At 57.5% G+C, this 16502-nt stretch overlaps 1 protein-coding gene across 2 annotated transcripts; it reads right to left on the bottom strand.

Annotated features, from left to right (window-relative positions):
* Positions 1 to 110: 110 nt before the first annotated feature.
* Positions 111 to 14950, bottom strand: Ppard (peroxisome proliferator activated receptor delta). Of its 2 annotated transcripts, XM_087184396.1 has the most exons (6): positions 13772 to 14757; positions 6321 to 6475; positions 4921 to 5059; positions 3377 to 3579; positions 2812 to 3262; positions 111 to 2202 (listed from the first exon to the last, which is right to left on the bottom strand). In XM_087184396.1, the coding sequence occupies exons 1-6, from the start codon at positions 13896 to 13898 to the stop codon at positions 1955 to 1957; spliced, it is 1323 nt and encodes a 440-aa protein (XP_087040522.1). In that variant the 5' UTR covers positions 13899 to 14757; the 3' UTR covers positions 111 to 1954. The 2 variants fall into 2 exon arrangements, with proteins under 2 accessions (XP_087040522.1, XP_087040523.1); XM_087184397.1 differs by lacking the exon at positions 6321 to 6475 and having other exon boundaries at positions 13772 to 14950.
* Between the last annotated feature and the right edge of the window lie 1552 nt (positions 14951 to 16502).

Raw genomic sequence — 16502 nt, 5'->3', positions numbered from 1 at the left:
GAACCCCAGAGCTCCCTTTACTCCTCTGGATGTGGAGGGGGATGGGGGCAGTCGTCTTCATCTCTTGGCCCAGAAAAGCATGCATATGCAGAGTCAGCCACAGTCCGCTCTTAAATACTTAATTCCCATTTATTTAAAGTTCTGTCAGTCTGTGTACACTATTTATATTAAAAACATAGGAAGCTGGACTCCTAGCAAAAATATACATTTAAGTATTGGAGACTGCGGAGACACTGAGGTCCACAGCCCTCAGCACAGACAGGGCAGGGCGGTGGGGAGGGGTCGGGTGCTGCCCTCCTTCACAGCTTTGGCCCAGAGGGCAGCGCCCCAGCACGAAGTCAGCCCAGCCAGGGCAGGGGTCAGAGAGCCAAAGATCTCCTAGAGTGGCCCTGGGACACAGGTGGCCACCAGGCTGCCAGGGACAGAGGTGGGGCCTGTCCTGTCTGCAGGTCATTTCCCCCCAGAGTCCTTGGGAAGGGCCAGGCAGGACACAAGATGCACAGGTTCAAACCCTGGTTCAGATGTTGCCTTGCTCTGAGGCCCCAGCTGGTCCCACACCCCTGCGAGGTTTGGCGGGGCCTCTCACAGATTGCAAATCCCAGGCTGGGCTCTGTCCCTCCTGTGAGGTGACTGGACCTCCACCGGGGGCGAGGTGGCTGGCCTGAGCCACAGTACCAGCCCGCATGGTCCCGTCACCAGAGGCTATGCAGAAACAGTTCCTAGGGATCAGCTTGCTGGAAACGGAAAGGGGAGGGCAGTGGAGCTGCTAGACAGACAGGCCAACATGACCCTGGCAGCTCGTGCTGTGTGGACCCCTGCCCACTTGGACCTGCCTGGCCCTGGGGACAGTGGCTGCCTGGCACCCACCTCTCAGGGGGAAGGGGCAGGCACGGAGATTCAGGTAAAGTGATCGCAGTGCAGTGCAGGGTGTGCATTGGCCCAGTGTCTCCTGCGGGCAAAGGGGGTGAATGTCGGGCTCAGCACTGGGTGCTGACACAAGGGGGTGGCTGCTGCCAGGTGGGGAGTGGGTGCCGATGGAGGCCTGACCCATACTCCCTGGCCTCTGGCGCCACGACTCACAATTAAGTGTGCTGTTCCTTGCAACCAGCCTCTACCTCCCTCTTCAGTGGGGTGTGGGGCCCCACCTGGAGGAACCCTGGCTCCATCCAGGCTGGGGAGTGGCCAGCGCAGGGGCCACCAGCCCCGGTGGTCTAGAAGACTGGTGCAGAGATCAGAGGGTCACAGGGTAGGAGGTTGGGAGGCGCTGAGTCTAGGGCCAGCCTTGGACAGGGGCCAGGGAACACTGTGTGGACGCATCTGGGTCTCTCCCTTGTGCCCTGCCCACTGTCCTCTGCAGAGGGACCCAGTGATCACAGGCTGGTGCTGCTGTAGGTCTAGGCTAAGCTTCACCTAGAAGCCGGGCCCAGAGAGCGTAGTGTTTCTTTGGATGGCTCCAGGATTCAGACTGGAGACGGGCTGGGGATTTAGCTCGGTGGTGTCGCCGCCTAGCTTGTAAGCTCAAGGTCCTGAGTTTGATCCTCAGTACCCCGCCCCCCCCCCCCCCAAGGTGTGTTTTCCAGACTGGAGGTGGTGGAAGCTGGTCAGGGGGCGGAGCCTGAAGGTGGGCGGGGATGAAGGTGGGTGTGGCCTTAAGAAGGCGGGTGAGGCAGCGGGCGGGGAGGTGGGAGAAGAGGCCCCCTGGTGAGATAACAGAGCCGGTCTCAGGCTAGAGAGGCAGGGAGGGCAGGGAGCAAGAAGGGAGACGGAGACAGGGGCAGAGGGCAGAAGGCAGAGCTTGAGAAGCTGGGGGAGCAAAGCAAGGGAAGAAAGAGAACACGGGGAGCCAGGGTGGCGTGTCGGGGCGTGTGGGCGTGTGACCCGCGCAGGGCTGGCCTGAGGGCTTGCGGCGTCCCTGGCGGGGCCCCTCAGGGCCTGCAGAGGCCTGGGCAGTGGCTCAGTACATGTCCTTGTAGATCTCCTGCAGCAGTGGGTGCAGCAGGGTCTCGGTCTCCGTCTTCTTGATCCACTGCATCATCTGGGCGTGCTCGGTGACCAGCTGCCGCAGGTCGGCCATCTTCTGCAGCAGCTTGGGGAAGAGGTACTGGGCGTCGGGGTGGTTGACCTGCAGGTGGAACTCCAGGGCGCGCAGGATGGTGTCCTGGATGGCCTCCACCTGAGGCACGTTCACGAGGCCCGGCCGGTCTATGGGGACACGGACACGCGGGTCTCAGAAGGGCAGGGGCGCTCCTCGGCCCCACCCAGCCCCGTCCCGTCAGTGACTACCACTGAGTTCTGGCCTCAGCCCCTCTTTCGTGTCCTGCCAATAGCGCTTTTCCTGATCAGGGAAGGGAGAAGGCACTGTGGTTCAGAGACTCTGCCTGGGCTTAAATCCTGCCTCTCCCATAGGCTACCCGGAAGGCCCTGGGAAGGTCACCCGGGCTCTCTGGGCTTCAGTCTCCTCATCTGTAAAATGGGGATAAAATAAAAGAACCTCCAGCCTGGGGCTGCTGGGAGGACTGAATGAGTTATAATTATGAAAAAGAACTAGAACAGTGTGTGGCCTGAGGTAAGCTCTATGCCACCGCTGCTGAACAGGCTTGTTATTCAGTTGGGATCTGAGAAATGCAGGTGAAATACAGGTTTGTCCACCACCCACGGAACCCCATGAACACGATGGTTACTTTCTTCCACCTCCATCTGTGTAAGGAGATGGAGCCGATCCTGCATGCGCAGCAGCGCCGGGGTCCCAGGCGCATCCCCCACCGTCTGGGCTCGGGACATCTGCGGCTTACCTGCCCTGGGCTCGCTCACCTCCACACAGAATGATCGCCGCGATGAACAGAGCCAGGTCACTGTCGTCCAGTTCCAGGGCATTGAACTTGACAGCAAACTCAAACTTGGGCTCGAGGATGTCACTGAAGGGCTTACGGAGGCTGCGCAGGAACTCATGGGTGACAAAGCCACTGCCATTGGCCACCAGCAGCCCGTCTTTGTTGACGATAGAGGCCAGCATGGCGAAGATGGCCTCGTGCACACCATATTTGAGCAGGGTCACCTGGTCGTTGAGGAAGAGGCTGCTGAAGTTGGGGATGCTCTTGGCGAACTCAGTGAGCTCGCGCACGGTCTCCACCGTGGTGCACTGGCAGCGGTAGAAGACGTGCACGCTGATCTCCTTGTAGGGCGGCAGGCCGTTCACCAGCTGCTTCCACACCAGGCCCTTCTCTGCCTGCCACAGTGTCTCGATGTCGTGGATCACAAAGGGCTGAAAACCAGGCCCCATCAGAGGCCAAGCCTGGGGCCCCAGCCCGTGCTCCCACACCCCCGCCTGTGCCGTGGAGTCAGGGCTGCCCAGTCTGCTGCCAGGCAGTGCACTCACCGCTGTGTGGCTGGACTTGCCGGTGAGGATGCTGCGGGCCTTCTTCTTGGTCATGTTGAAGTTCTTCAGGTAGGCGTTGTAGATGTGCTTGGAGAAGGCCCTCAGGTCAGCCAGCTGCGGGCTGTGCTGCTGCTCCTCTCTGGCTGTCAGCCCCGCCACCAGCTTCCTCTTCTCAGCCTCCGGCATCCGGCCAAAGCGGATGGCTGCAGAGGGCCAGGGACCGTGACTGAGGTGCCAGGCAGGGCCCAGCACCCTGACCTTCCTGTCTCTCCTCCTTGGGGACACGGCTCATTGATGGAGACCTAATTGTGACACCTCAGAGGCTCCAGAGTGAGCAGGACAGCACTGGTGTGGCCCCTCCAGACCTCAGCTCCACCAGGGCAGGGCTCTGTCTCCCTCACAGGGTCCTCCCTTGTCGACTGACCGGGCCACCTGGCTGGGAGGTGACACAGCATGGCAGGGGAAGACTTGCTCTGCTGATGAGGTCTGTGCCTCGGCTCCAGCCCGGCACTGTACATGCAGTGTAGCCTGGATGGGCCGTCTCACCTTCTTCCTCTGTCAGGAAACGTGAGCTGGCAGCTTACTTAAACCCACAAACCTTACTGGATCACTGCAACAACTACATGAAAATGTTTCCTGGAGCCCCAGCTACCAAAAGACTGAGGTGGGAGAATCGTGTGAGCCCGGGAGTTTGAGACCAACCTGGGCAACAATCTCAAAAAAGAAAAAACAGGATAGGAATCTGACTTCTGTTACAAAAAGGGTGAGGAAAGGATTGTCAGCCTGACACTTCCTAGGAACCCCCTAAGCCACCAATGGAATGGGACCAGGCAGATAAAGACTGAGGGGGAAGGGTCAAACCCCAGGCCTGCCAGAGCCCAGGAAAAGCCGCAGATGGGGTCTTGGGTCCCACTACCCACTACCATGCAAGACAGCTGGGACATCATGGGCAAGGCGGCCCCGCAGCTGACCGCCATGGAGACATTTAAACAAGAGGCTCCCCGTCCACTAGGGTCTGACCTGGAGGTACAGAGGGCCTGGGTGGCCCCAGGCTCCGCAGGAGGTCCAGAGCATGAGCAGGGAAGGCTCAGCTTCCTGGGAGTGCCAGGCTCCTGGCAGCTGGCATGTGTGGTCACTTACTGACCCCTGCTCCCCTTCAAAAACCAGTGGCTTTCGTGCCGTGTCAGGTCACTTGAGAGAGGCTGAGTCCCAGGAGCCGTGTTCCCAGCACTTCACCCAGGTGTCATCAGACAGCATGGGTGTCTGGAGGGACATTTCTTCCCTCATCAGGGCAACACTCGGGAGCTCAGGACAGGTCTATTCTCAGTTCCCTCTGGCCAGAGCAGGTGGCCACAGGTGCAGAAAGGGGGTGACTGCCCAGGCCTGGCACCCACAGCGGATACTGATGGGCAAGGGAAGTGAGAGGTGTTAGGCACCAAGACCCAGGGTCCAGGTGGGCAGGGTCAGCAGCCAATGCTCGCAGTGCTTTTTGTGCGCCCGGCACTGCTCCGCAGGGACCACGCCCCGCCCGGCCGGGCTCTCACCATTGTGCGACATGCCCAGGGCCAGGCATTTCTGGAAGCGGCAGTACTGGCACTTGTTGCGGTTCTTTTTCTGGATCTTGCAGCTCCGATCGCACTTCTCATACTCCAGCTTCATACGGATGGTGCGGCGGAAGAAGCCCTGCGGGAGCAAGAACAGGTGAGGAGAGGCTGCCGGGAGGGGTGGGCTGAGGAGCCTGCTCTGCCTGCGGGGCTGTGCCAGGGGCCAGGTGCCCCAATGGAAACGCTGCTGAAATCTGGAAGTGACAGGGAACATATTCTGAAAGGGAAAGGAAGAAAGTAGACTCTAAACCTTTTTTATTTTTTGATGGCACTGGGGGTTGAACCATGGGCACTGTACTTACTATTGAGCCACATCACAGGGTCTCGATAACTTACCAAGGCTGGGCTCAAATCTGTGACCCTCTTGATTCAGCCTCCCTCAGTGCTGGGATGGAGGTGTGCACCACCACACCCAGCTCACAGACTGTTTCATTAAAACCACATTTACAAAATACACAGAGCCAGACACATTTATGAATACATCAAGTTGGTCACCATACAGTTTTATGTTACCAAACTAATAGCAGTTTTAAGACTGCTTTGGGCATGGAAAGTAAATGTGGTATATAATTTTAATTATTTCAGAAATTTAGGCTGTGGTGGTACACACCTATAATCCTAGCACTTGAGAGGCTGAGGAAGGAGGACTATAAATTCAAGACCTGCTCAAGCAGCTTATTGAGACTATGTCTCAAAATTATGGGTAGCTAGTAGGGCGGGGATGTAGCTCAGTAGTAGCGTGCCCTTAGGGTCCAGCCTCAGTATCACATTAAAAAAACAAAACAAAAAGGAAGCTTTGTGAAGCTGTGAGACATGGTCTCCCTATGTAGTCTGGGCTGGCCTCGAACTCACAGCAGTCTTGCCTCAGCCTCCCAAGTGCTGAGATTACAGGCGTGTGCCACCACACCCAGCTTGATTTGTGAAATTTCAATGGCATGCAGTTAGGAGGAAAACCCCAGAAACATCACTGGAAAAAGAAATGTAATGTTCTGTTCTGGTTTTCTTCTTCTTCCTGAAGAGCCTCCAAAGGCCTTGAGGCTCTGACCTCAGGAAGACTGGAGCCCAAAGCCCGCCTTTCCTGCCTGCCATCTGAAGTCTGGCCTCCAGGGGGCGCTGGCCACCTACGGCCTTGCAGTGAGTGGCTGGGTCAGCTGGCTGGTGCCCAGCAGGGCAGGCCAGCAAGGAAACCTGTCCTCTCCCGCAGGGCCCAGAGCTGGGGCCTGGAATGGGCCCAAGGAGATTTCACAGTGGGTCCTGCCAGGCACCTGGCCTGTGGCAGAGGAAACCGGCAGGTTGGCTCGCCCTGAGACCACAGCCCAAAGGGCCTGCACGGTCCGTACCTTGCACCCCTCGCACGCATGGACGCCGTAGTGGAAGCCTGATGCCTTGTCCCCGCACACCCGGCACTCCATGTTGAGGCTGCCGCCCGAGACCCCATCACAGCCCATCTGCAGCTGGTCCAGCAGCGAGGGTGGAGAGGCGCCCTGGGGGAGGTCTGTGGACACAGGACGGAGTCAGCGTCACACTCTGCCGGTCAGGAAGCACCTGAGCCACGGGCCTGTGCAGAACCCGAAGACCCGCTTCTTCACCTGCACGTGCAGTTAAGGACGGCTTCTCTGGGAGGACGTGCAAAGGCCCGGAGTGTCCCCTGCCTGGCACAGGACTCGGGCGCACCAGAGCCTTCCTGGACCAGCCTCTGCGGGCGCACAGGGAGTGGGCACGGCCGTGCTCCGGGCGGGGCGGAGTCTCCAGGTGGCCCTTTGGAGGCGCCCCTCGTGGGCCCCCACGGCTGGTGCGGCCGCTCTGGGAACTGCAGAGCTCTATGGAGCCACCCGTGGCCCTCCCGACGGTCCCCGTGCAGACTGCGGAGATGCCGAAACAAGTCTCGCCAGAGCCTCAAATTCACTCCCACGGAACTCTGATGTGGGCACAAACAGCTCCGGTATTGTCACGGTGATGGAGCTCTGTGCTGCTTCCCCAAGTTCTTCTACTCACGCACAGCTGTCAGAGCCATGGTTTGGGGAAGGAAGGCGGGCGGTGTGGCCGCAGCTTCGGGCAGCTGCGCATCTCCCCCGAAACTCAGGAATGAAACCATGGGGACCTCGCTGGGTCTTGGCCTCTGACCCCCACTCCCGCCACACTGGCCTAATCCCTGCTCTCTCACGGAAGGGAGTGACCCCAGGAACCAGCTGCTCAAGGAGAAGCACCTGAGACCCCAGCCTGGCCGCAGCAAAAGGGCCCAGCGGGCTGCTCCCCTCTTGGCTGGTGAGATTTAGGGGCGACACAAGTTCTAAAATGGCCTGTCCCATCCCAGCACCTCAGTGCCCATCTTCAGTCATTCCAAGGGGTGTAACCATCCCCTCAGTCCCCGAGAGGGACAGTGGGCCCCTCAATCTCTCGGTGAAGCAGGTGTGGTCTTCTCAGTTGCCTCTGTTGCTGCTCGACAGCGCACCTGTGTGTGTTTGTGGCTGGGCGCCACCCACTAGACGTCAGGGCCACAGGGCAGGGCACCACTGTGCAGGTGCTGGGCACATGGCGGGCTCAGCAGCTCGGGAGTCTGAGGACCTCACGCTGCCCCTGGGTCCTGGCCTCAGCAGTGCCAGCTGGGACCTGCTGCCCTGGAGGCATGGGAATGGGGACAGTAGAACTGCCAGGAGCCGTGTGGGAGGTGGTGAGTGAAGATGCCACAAAAGCCCTTTGTGGAGGCCGCTCGGATGCTGACGGTCCTGCCGCCTTTGTGCACTGTCGCAGACTCCCGTCCCTCACCACGTTCCCACTGGACCCAAGCGCCCAGCCCCACCTATGTCTCATCCACAATGACCAAGCAGCAGGATGAGTCACATCTTTCTTTAGCCCCTCCTCCTCCTCCTCCCTGTGGGGCAGGAATCTGGTCACTGGGTCACTGCTGGCCCTGTGTATGGCAGTGCCCTCCTTTTCGGTTCATAGACAGACATCTGCTGAGCACCTTCTGGGTACGGGGTGGGACAGGACCAGACGCTGCCCTCAGCCAGCTGAGCAAGGAAACTACCTCGCAAGGGGGAGGGCAGGTGACTGCTCCCCTCTCTGGGGCAAAGGTGTGGACCCGAGCTGACTTCCAGGAGCTCAGGACCGCTGGGCACAGTAGGTGAGAACAGGGTTCAGGGGCCACAAGGCCCAAGCTCACAGCCCATGTCCCCCTTGTCCCAGCTGGCAGTCCTGAGGTCAAGGCCAAGTGTCCTGGGCGCAGGCCCCAGCTCTGGGCTGCTGGGCCTCAGTTTCCTCTTCTGCAAAGTGGAGATGGGAGCACATCTCGGAGAGTCCTGGTGAGAAGTGTGGAGTTAATGCAGAGGAGGCTCTTGGAGCAGGATGTGCCACACATGTAAGGACCGGCTACTGGGACAGCGCCCACTGGAGAGCGGCCAGTCTGCAGTCCCCACAGTCGCAGGGCCCACACACTCGGCAGGGAGTCCTGGGGTACCACTGCTCTCCCCTCACCTCTCCTGCCTGCTGCAGCCCCTGGCTGGGAGGGCTCTGAGCCCACGATCCCCAAACCCTGGCAGTGAATGGCCATAATTGGGGAGCAGCAGGGGCCTTGGTGAGGACCCCCTGCCTGTTTAGCGGAAGTGGAGAGCCCACAAGGCCGAAATAAGCAGGAGTGGGATGGGCAGGGCAGGCAGGGGTGTCACCCTGAGGACGGCTTGATCGAGGAGTGCATGCGAATCCGGGGTACTGACATGGCAGTAGCCTGTGGGTGGATTTTCTAAAAATAAAGCTCCTGTTTCTTCTTGTTGACCACTCGACTTAAGGGTCTGTGTCCAAATCATCACATCCTCCCCAAAGTACTGGGGGCAGAACTTCCCCTGTTCTAGGGACCAGGTTCTCAAGGCTCCCCGTGTTCTAGAACCTCTTGCCAGAGATGGGAGCGGGGGGGGGGGCTGGGATTCTGAGAGGGGTCGTCCATGGGGGAGCGCCGGCCTGAACCCCTGGGCCTGGGGGTGCTACGCACGCCAGGGCTGTACATCTGCTTGAGTCACCTGGCCTGGCCCAGGTTCCTCGCTGGAGTGTGGCCCCCAGGCGCTCTCCGAAGGCCCAGCATTGAAGCTTGGTCCACAGGCCACGGTGAAACTGGGGGCTTGCAGAACTTTCAGGAGGTGGGGCCTCAAGGAGCTGTGTGGCCCTGCCCCTCTTCCTGTCTGCCATCCGCTGCCAGGAAGCCAGCAGCCCTCTCCACTGAGCACCCCCTAAGTGATGGTTGCCACAGGACCAGAAGCAACAGAGCCAAGTGACTGCAGTCTGGAACCCCCAAAACTGTGAGTCAAACAAACCTTTCCTCTTCTAAACTTGCTTCTCTCGGGTATTTTGTCACAGTGGTGGAAAGCTAACAGTCCTCCCACTGTGCCCCCGCCTGCCTCCCCCAGCAGGGCACGGGGAAGAGCCCACATCTGTCAGGCCCCTAAGTGCCAAGCACTGTAGTGTCTTTGTCACCTGCCTCACACTGAATGGGCTGGAAGCTACACCTGACTTACCTGTGAAGGCCATGGGTTTGCAGGAATAGAAACATCTGTTTATCGCATGCCTGTGTGCCAGGCACTCTACTGAGCATATCATACCTGTTGGACTCACACAAAACCCAAAACAGGGCCGGGGATTTAGCTCAGTGGCACCGCACCTGCCTTGCAAGCACAAAGTCCTGAGTTTGATCCCCGGTACAACAACAACAACAAAAACCCAAAACAACTCTTCAGGTAGGGTGCTTCATCCCTACTTTATAGGTAAGCAAACTGGGGTTTGGAAGGTCAAGCAATGAGCTCATGGTGGTGGCCGTGATGGTTTTATGTGTCAACTTGGCTGGGCCGGGGTACCCAGTTTTTGCTTCCAGCACTAGCCTGGATTTTGCAAGGAAGTTATTTTCTAGATGTGGTTAACGTTTACATCAGATTTGGGGTTACCCCTTCATAACATGAGAGGGCCTCATCCAACAGGTGAAGACTTTACAAATAAAGACTGAGCGCCCTCCCTGCAGACAGAGGGGATCCTGACTCCACACAGCCTGCCGGTCTGAGCTGGGACACAACTTCCCTGGGCCTCTGCCCTGCAGAAGCCGGACTGCACCCCCATGGCCGTGGGAGCTAAGTCCGTAAACCACACATCTCTCCACACACAGCCCCGACTGGTTTTGTTTTCTCTGGTGAACCCCAAGACAAGAGCAGAACGGGGGTCAAAACCTAGAACCACACAATTCCTGGAGCTGGGCTCTTGTCTACTGCGCTCCACAACTACCTACGCATGTGCTTACACTGCCCAGCACGATGCTGTCACTATACACAAGGCCGCCGAGGACGATAGCAGGTCACGGCCCCAATGTTCGGACTCTGTAAACAGTGGCCCTGTCACTCCGGGGTGATATATCAGTTTTGCCATCTTTGATTGCAAGTTCAGCAAACAGACACTGTTGACCTTATTCCACATGTCATGTGCGGCTGAGCTCTCCTGCGCATCCAGTCTCACACCAGCAGGACAGGGTCGCTGGGAGGGGCCGATCTTGTTTACTTGGCTGGCAGAGTCCACAGGCAAACAGGCCCCCATCAGCTCCTGAAGTCAAGGTGAATTCTGCAGGACTCGGAGGTGGGTATGGAGGAGCCCCTGCCTCTGCCGCCCTGTCTGCTGGGCCCGTGGGTGCCCTGTTCCCTGTTGCACAGCACCGTGCCTGGCCCTACCTGAACACCCCGAGGACTTGCTGAGGGAGAGGGGTGCTGAGACCAGGAGGAAAGACACTGTATCTTCCTCTTCCTCACCGAAGCAGGAGGTAACAAGGATGGGAGTGGCATGTGGGCCTGGCTACAGACGGCCCCGTCGCTACATAGCCGGGGGACCCTGGAGTGAGTTCCTGGCAGCCTCAGTTTCCTCACTGCTGCAAGCTAATGGCGAGGCCTGTCTTCCTGCCTCACAGGCTGAGGATGCTTCGTAGGTGCCGAGCTCAGTACCAGTATGCAGAGTAGGTGCAGAATGGCAGGGATTTTGTGGTTTGTTTCTTTTCTCCCAATTACTTGGGACTGAACTTAAGGGCTTCACACTGAGCTGTATCTCCAGCCCTTTTTTATTTTTTTTGGTACTGGGGATTGAACTCGGGTCCTTGTGCTTGTGCAGCAGGCGGCGAAACCACTGAGCTAAATCCCCGGCCCTCCAGCCCTTTTTTAAAAAATTTGAGACAGGGTTTTGGTAAGTTGTTAAGTTGCCCAGGCTGGGTTCAAACCTGTAATCCTCCTGCCTCAGCCCCCCAGAGTGCTGGGATTACAGGTGTGCACCACAGCTGGCTTGTTTTGGGTTCTTCATGGGTCCCTGAGGGGACTCTGGGGCCAATGTCACAGACTCCTGGGGGCACAGCGGGAGCCAGCAGATGCCGAGACCTGCAGCAGGTCAGATATACCATCTCCTCTCACCTTGCTGGGCCTCTAATTGTGAGGAGCCTCAGACGGAGGGGTGAAAGTAGTGGTGAGGACCGTGGCTCATGGCGGGAGACCGGGCTTCTGCCTGGTCTATGTGATCTCAAAGCCCTCCTGCCCCCAACACAGGAAGAAGCCCTGTAACTCCAGGACCCTTACCTGCCAGCTCCCTTGAAAAATGTTGAACAATTTATTTTAATCTTCTGAAGACAAGCAGCACAAGTGCTTTTCTAGTGAGGAAAGCACTGCAGCCTTGCTGAGAAAGGTACACGGCATCTCGTGACAGGGCCTCCTTCCGGGACTCTCTGCCCTGAACCCCGCAGCCCTGGCCTACTCTGCATCCCTTGCTGGGATACCCAGGAGATTCCCACTCTGTTGGAACTTGGCCCCTCTGTGTGCATCCAGACCTATCTTACCTCTTTTTTTTTTTTTTTTTGGTACTGGGGATTGAACTCGGGACCTTGCGTTTTCAAGACAGGCGCCGGAACCACTGAGCTAAATCCCCAGCCCTTACCTTACCTCTTTTAGTGACCATGGTGGTGCCGGATGGCGCTGGGGAGGCTTTCTAACCAATTCCCTGCAGAAGGCACCTTCCCCTTTCTGCTCATGAGTAGTGGTGCAGTAAACACGCTGCTGGGGATGCTTCTGTGCCCAGGGAACCAGTGCTCACACAGGGTGCCTTCCTAGAGGGCACTGTCTGGCCACCCTTCGGGCTGCAGGCCAGCCCTCGCCTCCTGGCCAACACTGACCATGGTCCCCTCCAATGTGGCAGCTCAGTGACACCTCATCTTAAAACGCCTTCTCTGAACACTGGTGGGACTGAGAAAGTTTTGTGTTTTCTGGCCACTTACACTTGTCTGACTGGGATCTGCCTTGCCTGTTTTAATTTTCTGTTAGGTGGCTTACCTTGTAGAATCTGTGAGAACTTTGTATGTACTGTGACTTTAACCAACGGTGACTCCCATTTCCGTTACGGAGCAGGAAGTCCTCCTACCTCCACTTCCTCTCATATGCTCTGTAGAGCCCATACAGCGATACATGGACGACACCATATGAGTGGCTAGGCAGATCCTGCTGCAGACATTTCCCCATGGCCTAAATCCCACCAGCAAAGCTGCCCCAGATGCCACAGCCACATCTGCCTCGTGGACTTTGCTTCCAGCCTCTGCATATGAACACACACAGGCCTGGCAGTGAGGTCACACATCCCATACCCTTCTCTTCCTTGACACTGTCCTGGCATCCCTGGCTCACGGTTAGTCCCTGTGCCTTCCCTCTGCCTTCTGGCCCAAGTTCAGAATGTGCTGCCGCTGTGTGAACTCTCACTCCTGGGGAGCCTTTACTCTCTTCTGAGAAAGGCTGGCTCCCAAAGTCACCCAGCCAGCAGCTGGCAGACAGCATGGACTGCTCTGGGCTTGGGGGTGCTGCCTATGGCCTCACCTCACACCATGCCACCTCTGGTGTCTGAAAGACTGACAGACCACTCTCCCTTCACGCAGCCTACGCTGTGCCCTGAAGAGGAAGAACTGTGCTTCCACATTCAAGGCTATGTGGCTCAAAGACACAGCCTCTCTTGGGTGTGGGCCCGGCAGGAGCCTCCTCTACCTCCACAGCCTGCCTTTGTCAGGCCGACTGTTCAAATGGAAAACAGCAGCAAGATCGGGTGACAAGGGGGTCCCCTTCCACAGGCCCAAGTGCCCCTGAAGGAGGGAAGTAAGGCTCAGTGGGGTGTGCAGATCCCACCCAGGAGAGGAGAGAGGCTGGCAGAAAGCTGGGGGGGGGGGGGACATGGGCAGCATGCTCTGGGTGTCCCTGAAGGTGGACAGGGCTGGTGTAAAGACATGACAGAGAGGATCGTTTACACCGCACTGCCAGGGGGTAAACAGAGGAGAACCCACAAGTGAGACAAGGGAAGCTGAGATGATTGGCTGCCAGGAACAACACTGATTACAGCCATCCCTTCTCATGCTTAGCACTCAGCCTACTCACAATGCAGGCAACTCTGCCGACTCTAACTAGCACCAGATCAACAGAGTCGCGTGTTTCCACCCAGCATAACAATCGCAGGTACGGGGGAGCCTTCCAGGCACTGTTAATGCTGATGGTCTCGGATGCTGCGTGGCAGCAGTGGGGGGTGATGATGACAATGACATGCGTTACATGTCCCTCTCGCTTAGTTCTTACAAACCCAGGTCCACACTGCCTACCACCCCTGTCTGCTTTCCAGACAGAAGGGGTAGAGTTTGTGCCAGGCCCTGCAGCTCTAGTGCGTGGCGGGGCAGGGCAGGGCGGGAGTCCAGGCTGCCCGGCTCCAGTCCTTGCCCTTGCTCTGCTGTTCTGCACCCCGAACAATGCTCTGCCCCCCTCACCTGTGTAGCTGCTGGAGGGAAGCGCAGGCTCTGATCCCCCATTGAGCTCTGGGGCTCCTTCGGCCTCTGCCACTTCCTCTTTCTCCTCTTCCCGGACCTCAGGGGTCTCCTCCTGTGGCTGCTCCATGGCTGGTCTCCCCTCGGAGCCACGCCTGCAGGCCTGGTCATAGCTCTGGCATCATCTGGGTCTGTGAGCAGATGGACCTCTACAGTGCAGTTCCTGTCGGCCTGGGGCGAGGGAAGACAGGAAGACGTTATAGGAGGCAGCGACAGAGCTGTCGAGAGCAGGAGGGACACCGCCATGGAAGCAGCTCTCTCAGCTCCTTCCTCAGTCCCTGCTAGTGCATCAGAGTCCCCTGCCCTACCCTCCTTGCCCACCTGCCTCCCGCAGGAGGTTGGTGGGGTGACAGCAGTGGTCATTAACCAGACTGAGCGACCCCTGGGCCACCCTTCCTGCCCCCTCTGTAGGGTCCTGCTCTCTGAGTCTCTGGAGCGCTGGGTTTCCCAACGCTCCAGCCTCCCTGGCGATCCAAAATGAGTTCGCCTCCCAATCCCCATGCTGACCCTAGACTCAGGACACAAATCATTGCTCTTCTGACCTGCTGCTCTTGAAGGGCGGGTCTCATCCTTCCTGTGCTGGGGTGTGGGGAAAAGACACGAACTCTTGCTGTGCCTGCCTCCTGTTCACAGCAGCCCTGCAGCCAGGCCCTTGGCAGAGGAGCTGAGAGGTGACCCATGGCCCCCTTACCCAGGAGGAGACAGCGCCAGCCATGGGCAAGTCAAGCCCCCCCCCACCAATGCCATAGGCGGAGGTGGCAGATGAGGAGGCGCTGTGGGAGGGAGGAGCCAGGAGGAAGAGCCCCACAGCCAGGAGCCTGGGCAGGGGCAGGACAGGGATCCTTCCTCCTCCTTTAGGACCCATGTCTATCTCCCCACTCACTGGAGCCAGAACGTGGGGATGATCGGAGACTTCTCTCTCCCTGGCTCTACTCCAGGGTTGACATCTTGGCTGTACACTGGAATCATGGAGGCATTTAAAAAAGTATGAATGTCTAGCCAGGCATGTGGTGCACGCCTGAAAACCCAGCCGCTGGGAGGCTGAAGTAACAGGATGGAAAGTTAAAGCCCAGCCTGGGCAACTTAGTGACTTAGCAAAACCCTGTTTTAAAATAAAAAAAATTTAAAAAGGACTGAGGATATAGCTCAGTGCAAAGGCCCTGAGTTCAATCTCTAGCACTGAGGGGAAAAAGAAAAAGAAATTAAAATATATATACATATATCTATATGGATGTCTTGGTCTATCCCTAGAGATTCCAGTTTGAATGATTTGGGAGCAGAGTGGGCGCTTTTTATTTTTTTTAAATTTTTTAATTTTTTTGGTACCGGGGATCAAACTCAGGTCCTTGCGCTTGCGCAGCAGGTGGCAAAACCACTGAGCTAAATCCCTGGCCCAAGATTTTTATTTTTTAATTCTCCTGGAGACTAAGGTACAGCCAAGCTTGAGAACCACCACTCCACAGTGCAGCAGCTCCGCCGAGTGGTAAGTGGCTCCCCACAACACATCCAACTCCACTCCCTCACCTGGACCCCCAATAACCTCCTCCCAGTCTCCTGCAGACAGCCCGGGACACCGGGCCTCTGGTCTAAGAGGCCGGGGGCGGGGGATCTGCACATCTGGGAAGGGTTGTTGATGTGACGGCCACAGAAAGGGAGCGGGCCCTGAGGAGAGAGCAGCTTGTCCAGGGAAGAAAAAGGAAGAGGCACCAGGCAGGGGTGGGAGGCCTGGGCTGGCCTGGCGTCTGTGCAGCCGTGCCAGCGTCTCACATGCTGTGGGGGTGCAGGGCGACCAAATGACACAGGGCTGGTGACTGCGAGGCCACCAGAGAACCCGGGAGACAAATGTTGAGAGGGAGACCTGGACTCGGAAGAGTAGCAGAGGCAGGAAGGTGGGACAGCAGGAAGACGGGGGAGACTCATGTGGGGGCAAATACGCCACGACAATGCAAGTACAAGAAGCTAGCTGGGGAGGTGGCGAGGCTGCAGAGGACTGAGGAGCAGAGGAGCCAAGGAAGCTGTGCGTGGCTATTTCTCTTTTTCTGTGGTACTGAGGAAAGAACCTGGCACCTTGCACATTCTAGGCAAGCACTCAACCCCTGCCCAGAAGCTGTGGACAGAGGGGAGGACAGTGGAGAAAGACAGGGTAGACTCAGGGAAGCTGAGCAGGAGGACAGATGAGCGGGGATGAAGAAAACACAGCAGCACGGGGTGGGGAAGCTCACACAGAACGGCCCGCCTTTCAGTTAGTAAAGCAGGAGGGACAAGTGTCTTCTCTGAGTAAAAGATGAGTCTCGATGAAAGCAAAGAAGCTGCTTGCCGGTGCTTTGGCAAACAGGACAGGGAATTAGCTGGAGAGGAATAAAAAGAATCATGTAAAGCTACAGTTCGCTGCCTGCCTCCAAGCGCAAGGTCCCAAGTTCGATCCCCGGTACCAAAAAAAAAGCTACAGTAATTAAGATGGAAGGGCACTGGCACATGAACAATCAATGAGAACGGAGAGGCGATACAATAGATGCAGACACATGCGACTTTAATAAGTTAGAAAGACACACTTCGAATCTAAGGGAAAAGACGAATTTTTCAATAAATGGTATGGGACCCTGAGTCGTCACCGGAAAAATTAAGTTGGATCCCTACCTCTTACCTTTCAGATCTTATACCAAGACAAGGTTTA

Source organism: Heterocephalus glaber, unplaced genomic scaffold (genome assembly GCF_053883595.1).
Source record: "Heterocephalus glaber isolate CG9 unplaced genomic scaffold, H.glaber_assembly_v1.0 deba00001497, whole genome shotgun sequence".
NCBI classification, from domain to species: Eukaryota; Metazoa; Chordata; class Mammalia; order Rodentia; family Bathyergidae; genus Heterocephalus; species Heterocephalus glaber.
The sequence above is the reverse complement of the archived record's forward strand: the minus strand, read 5'-3'. Positions and strand labels throughout refer to the sequence as shown.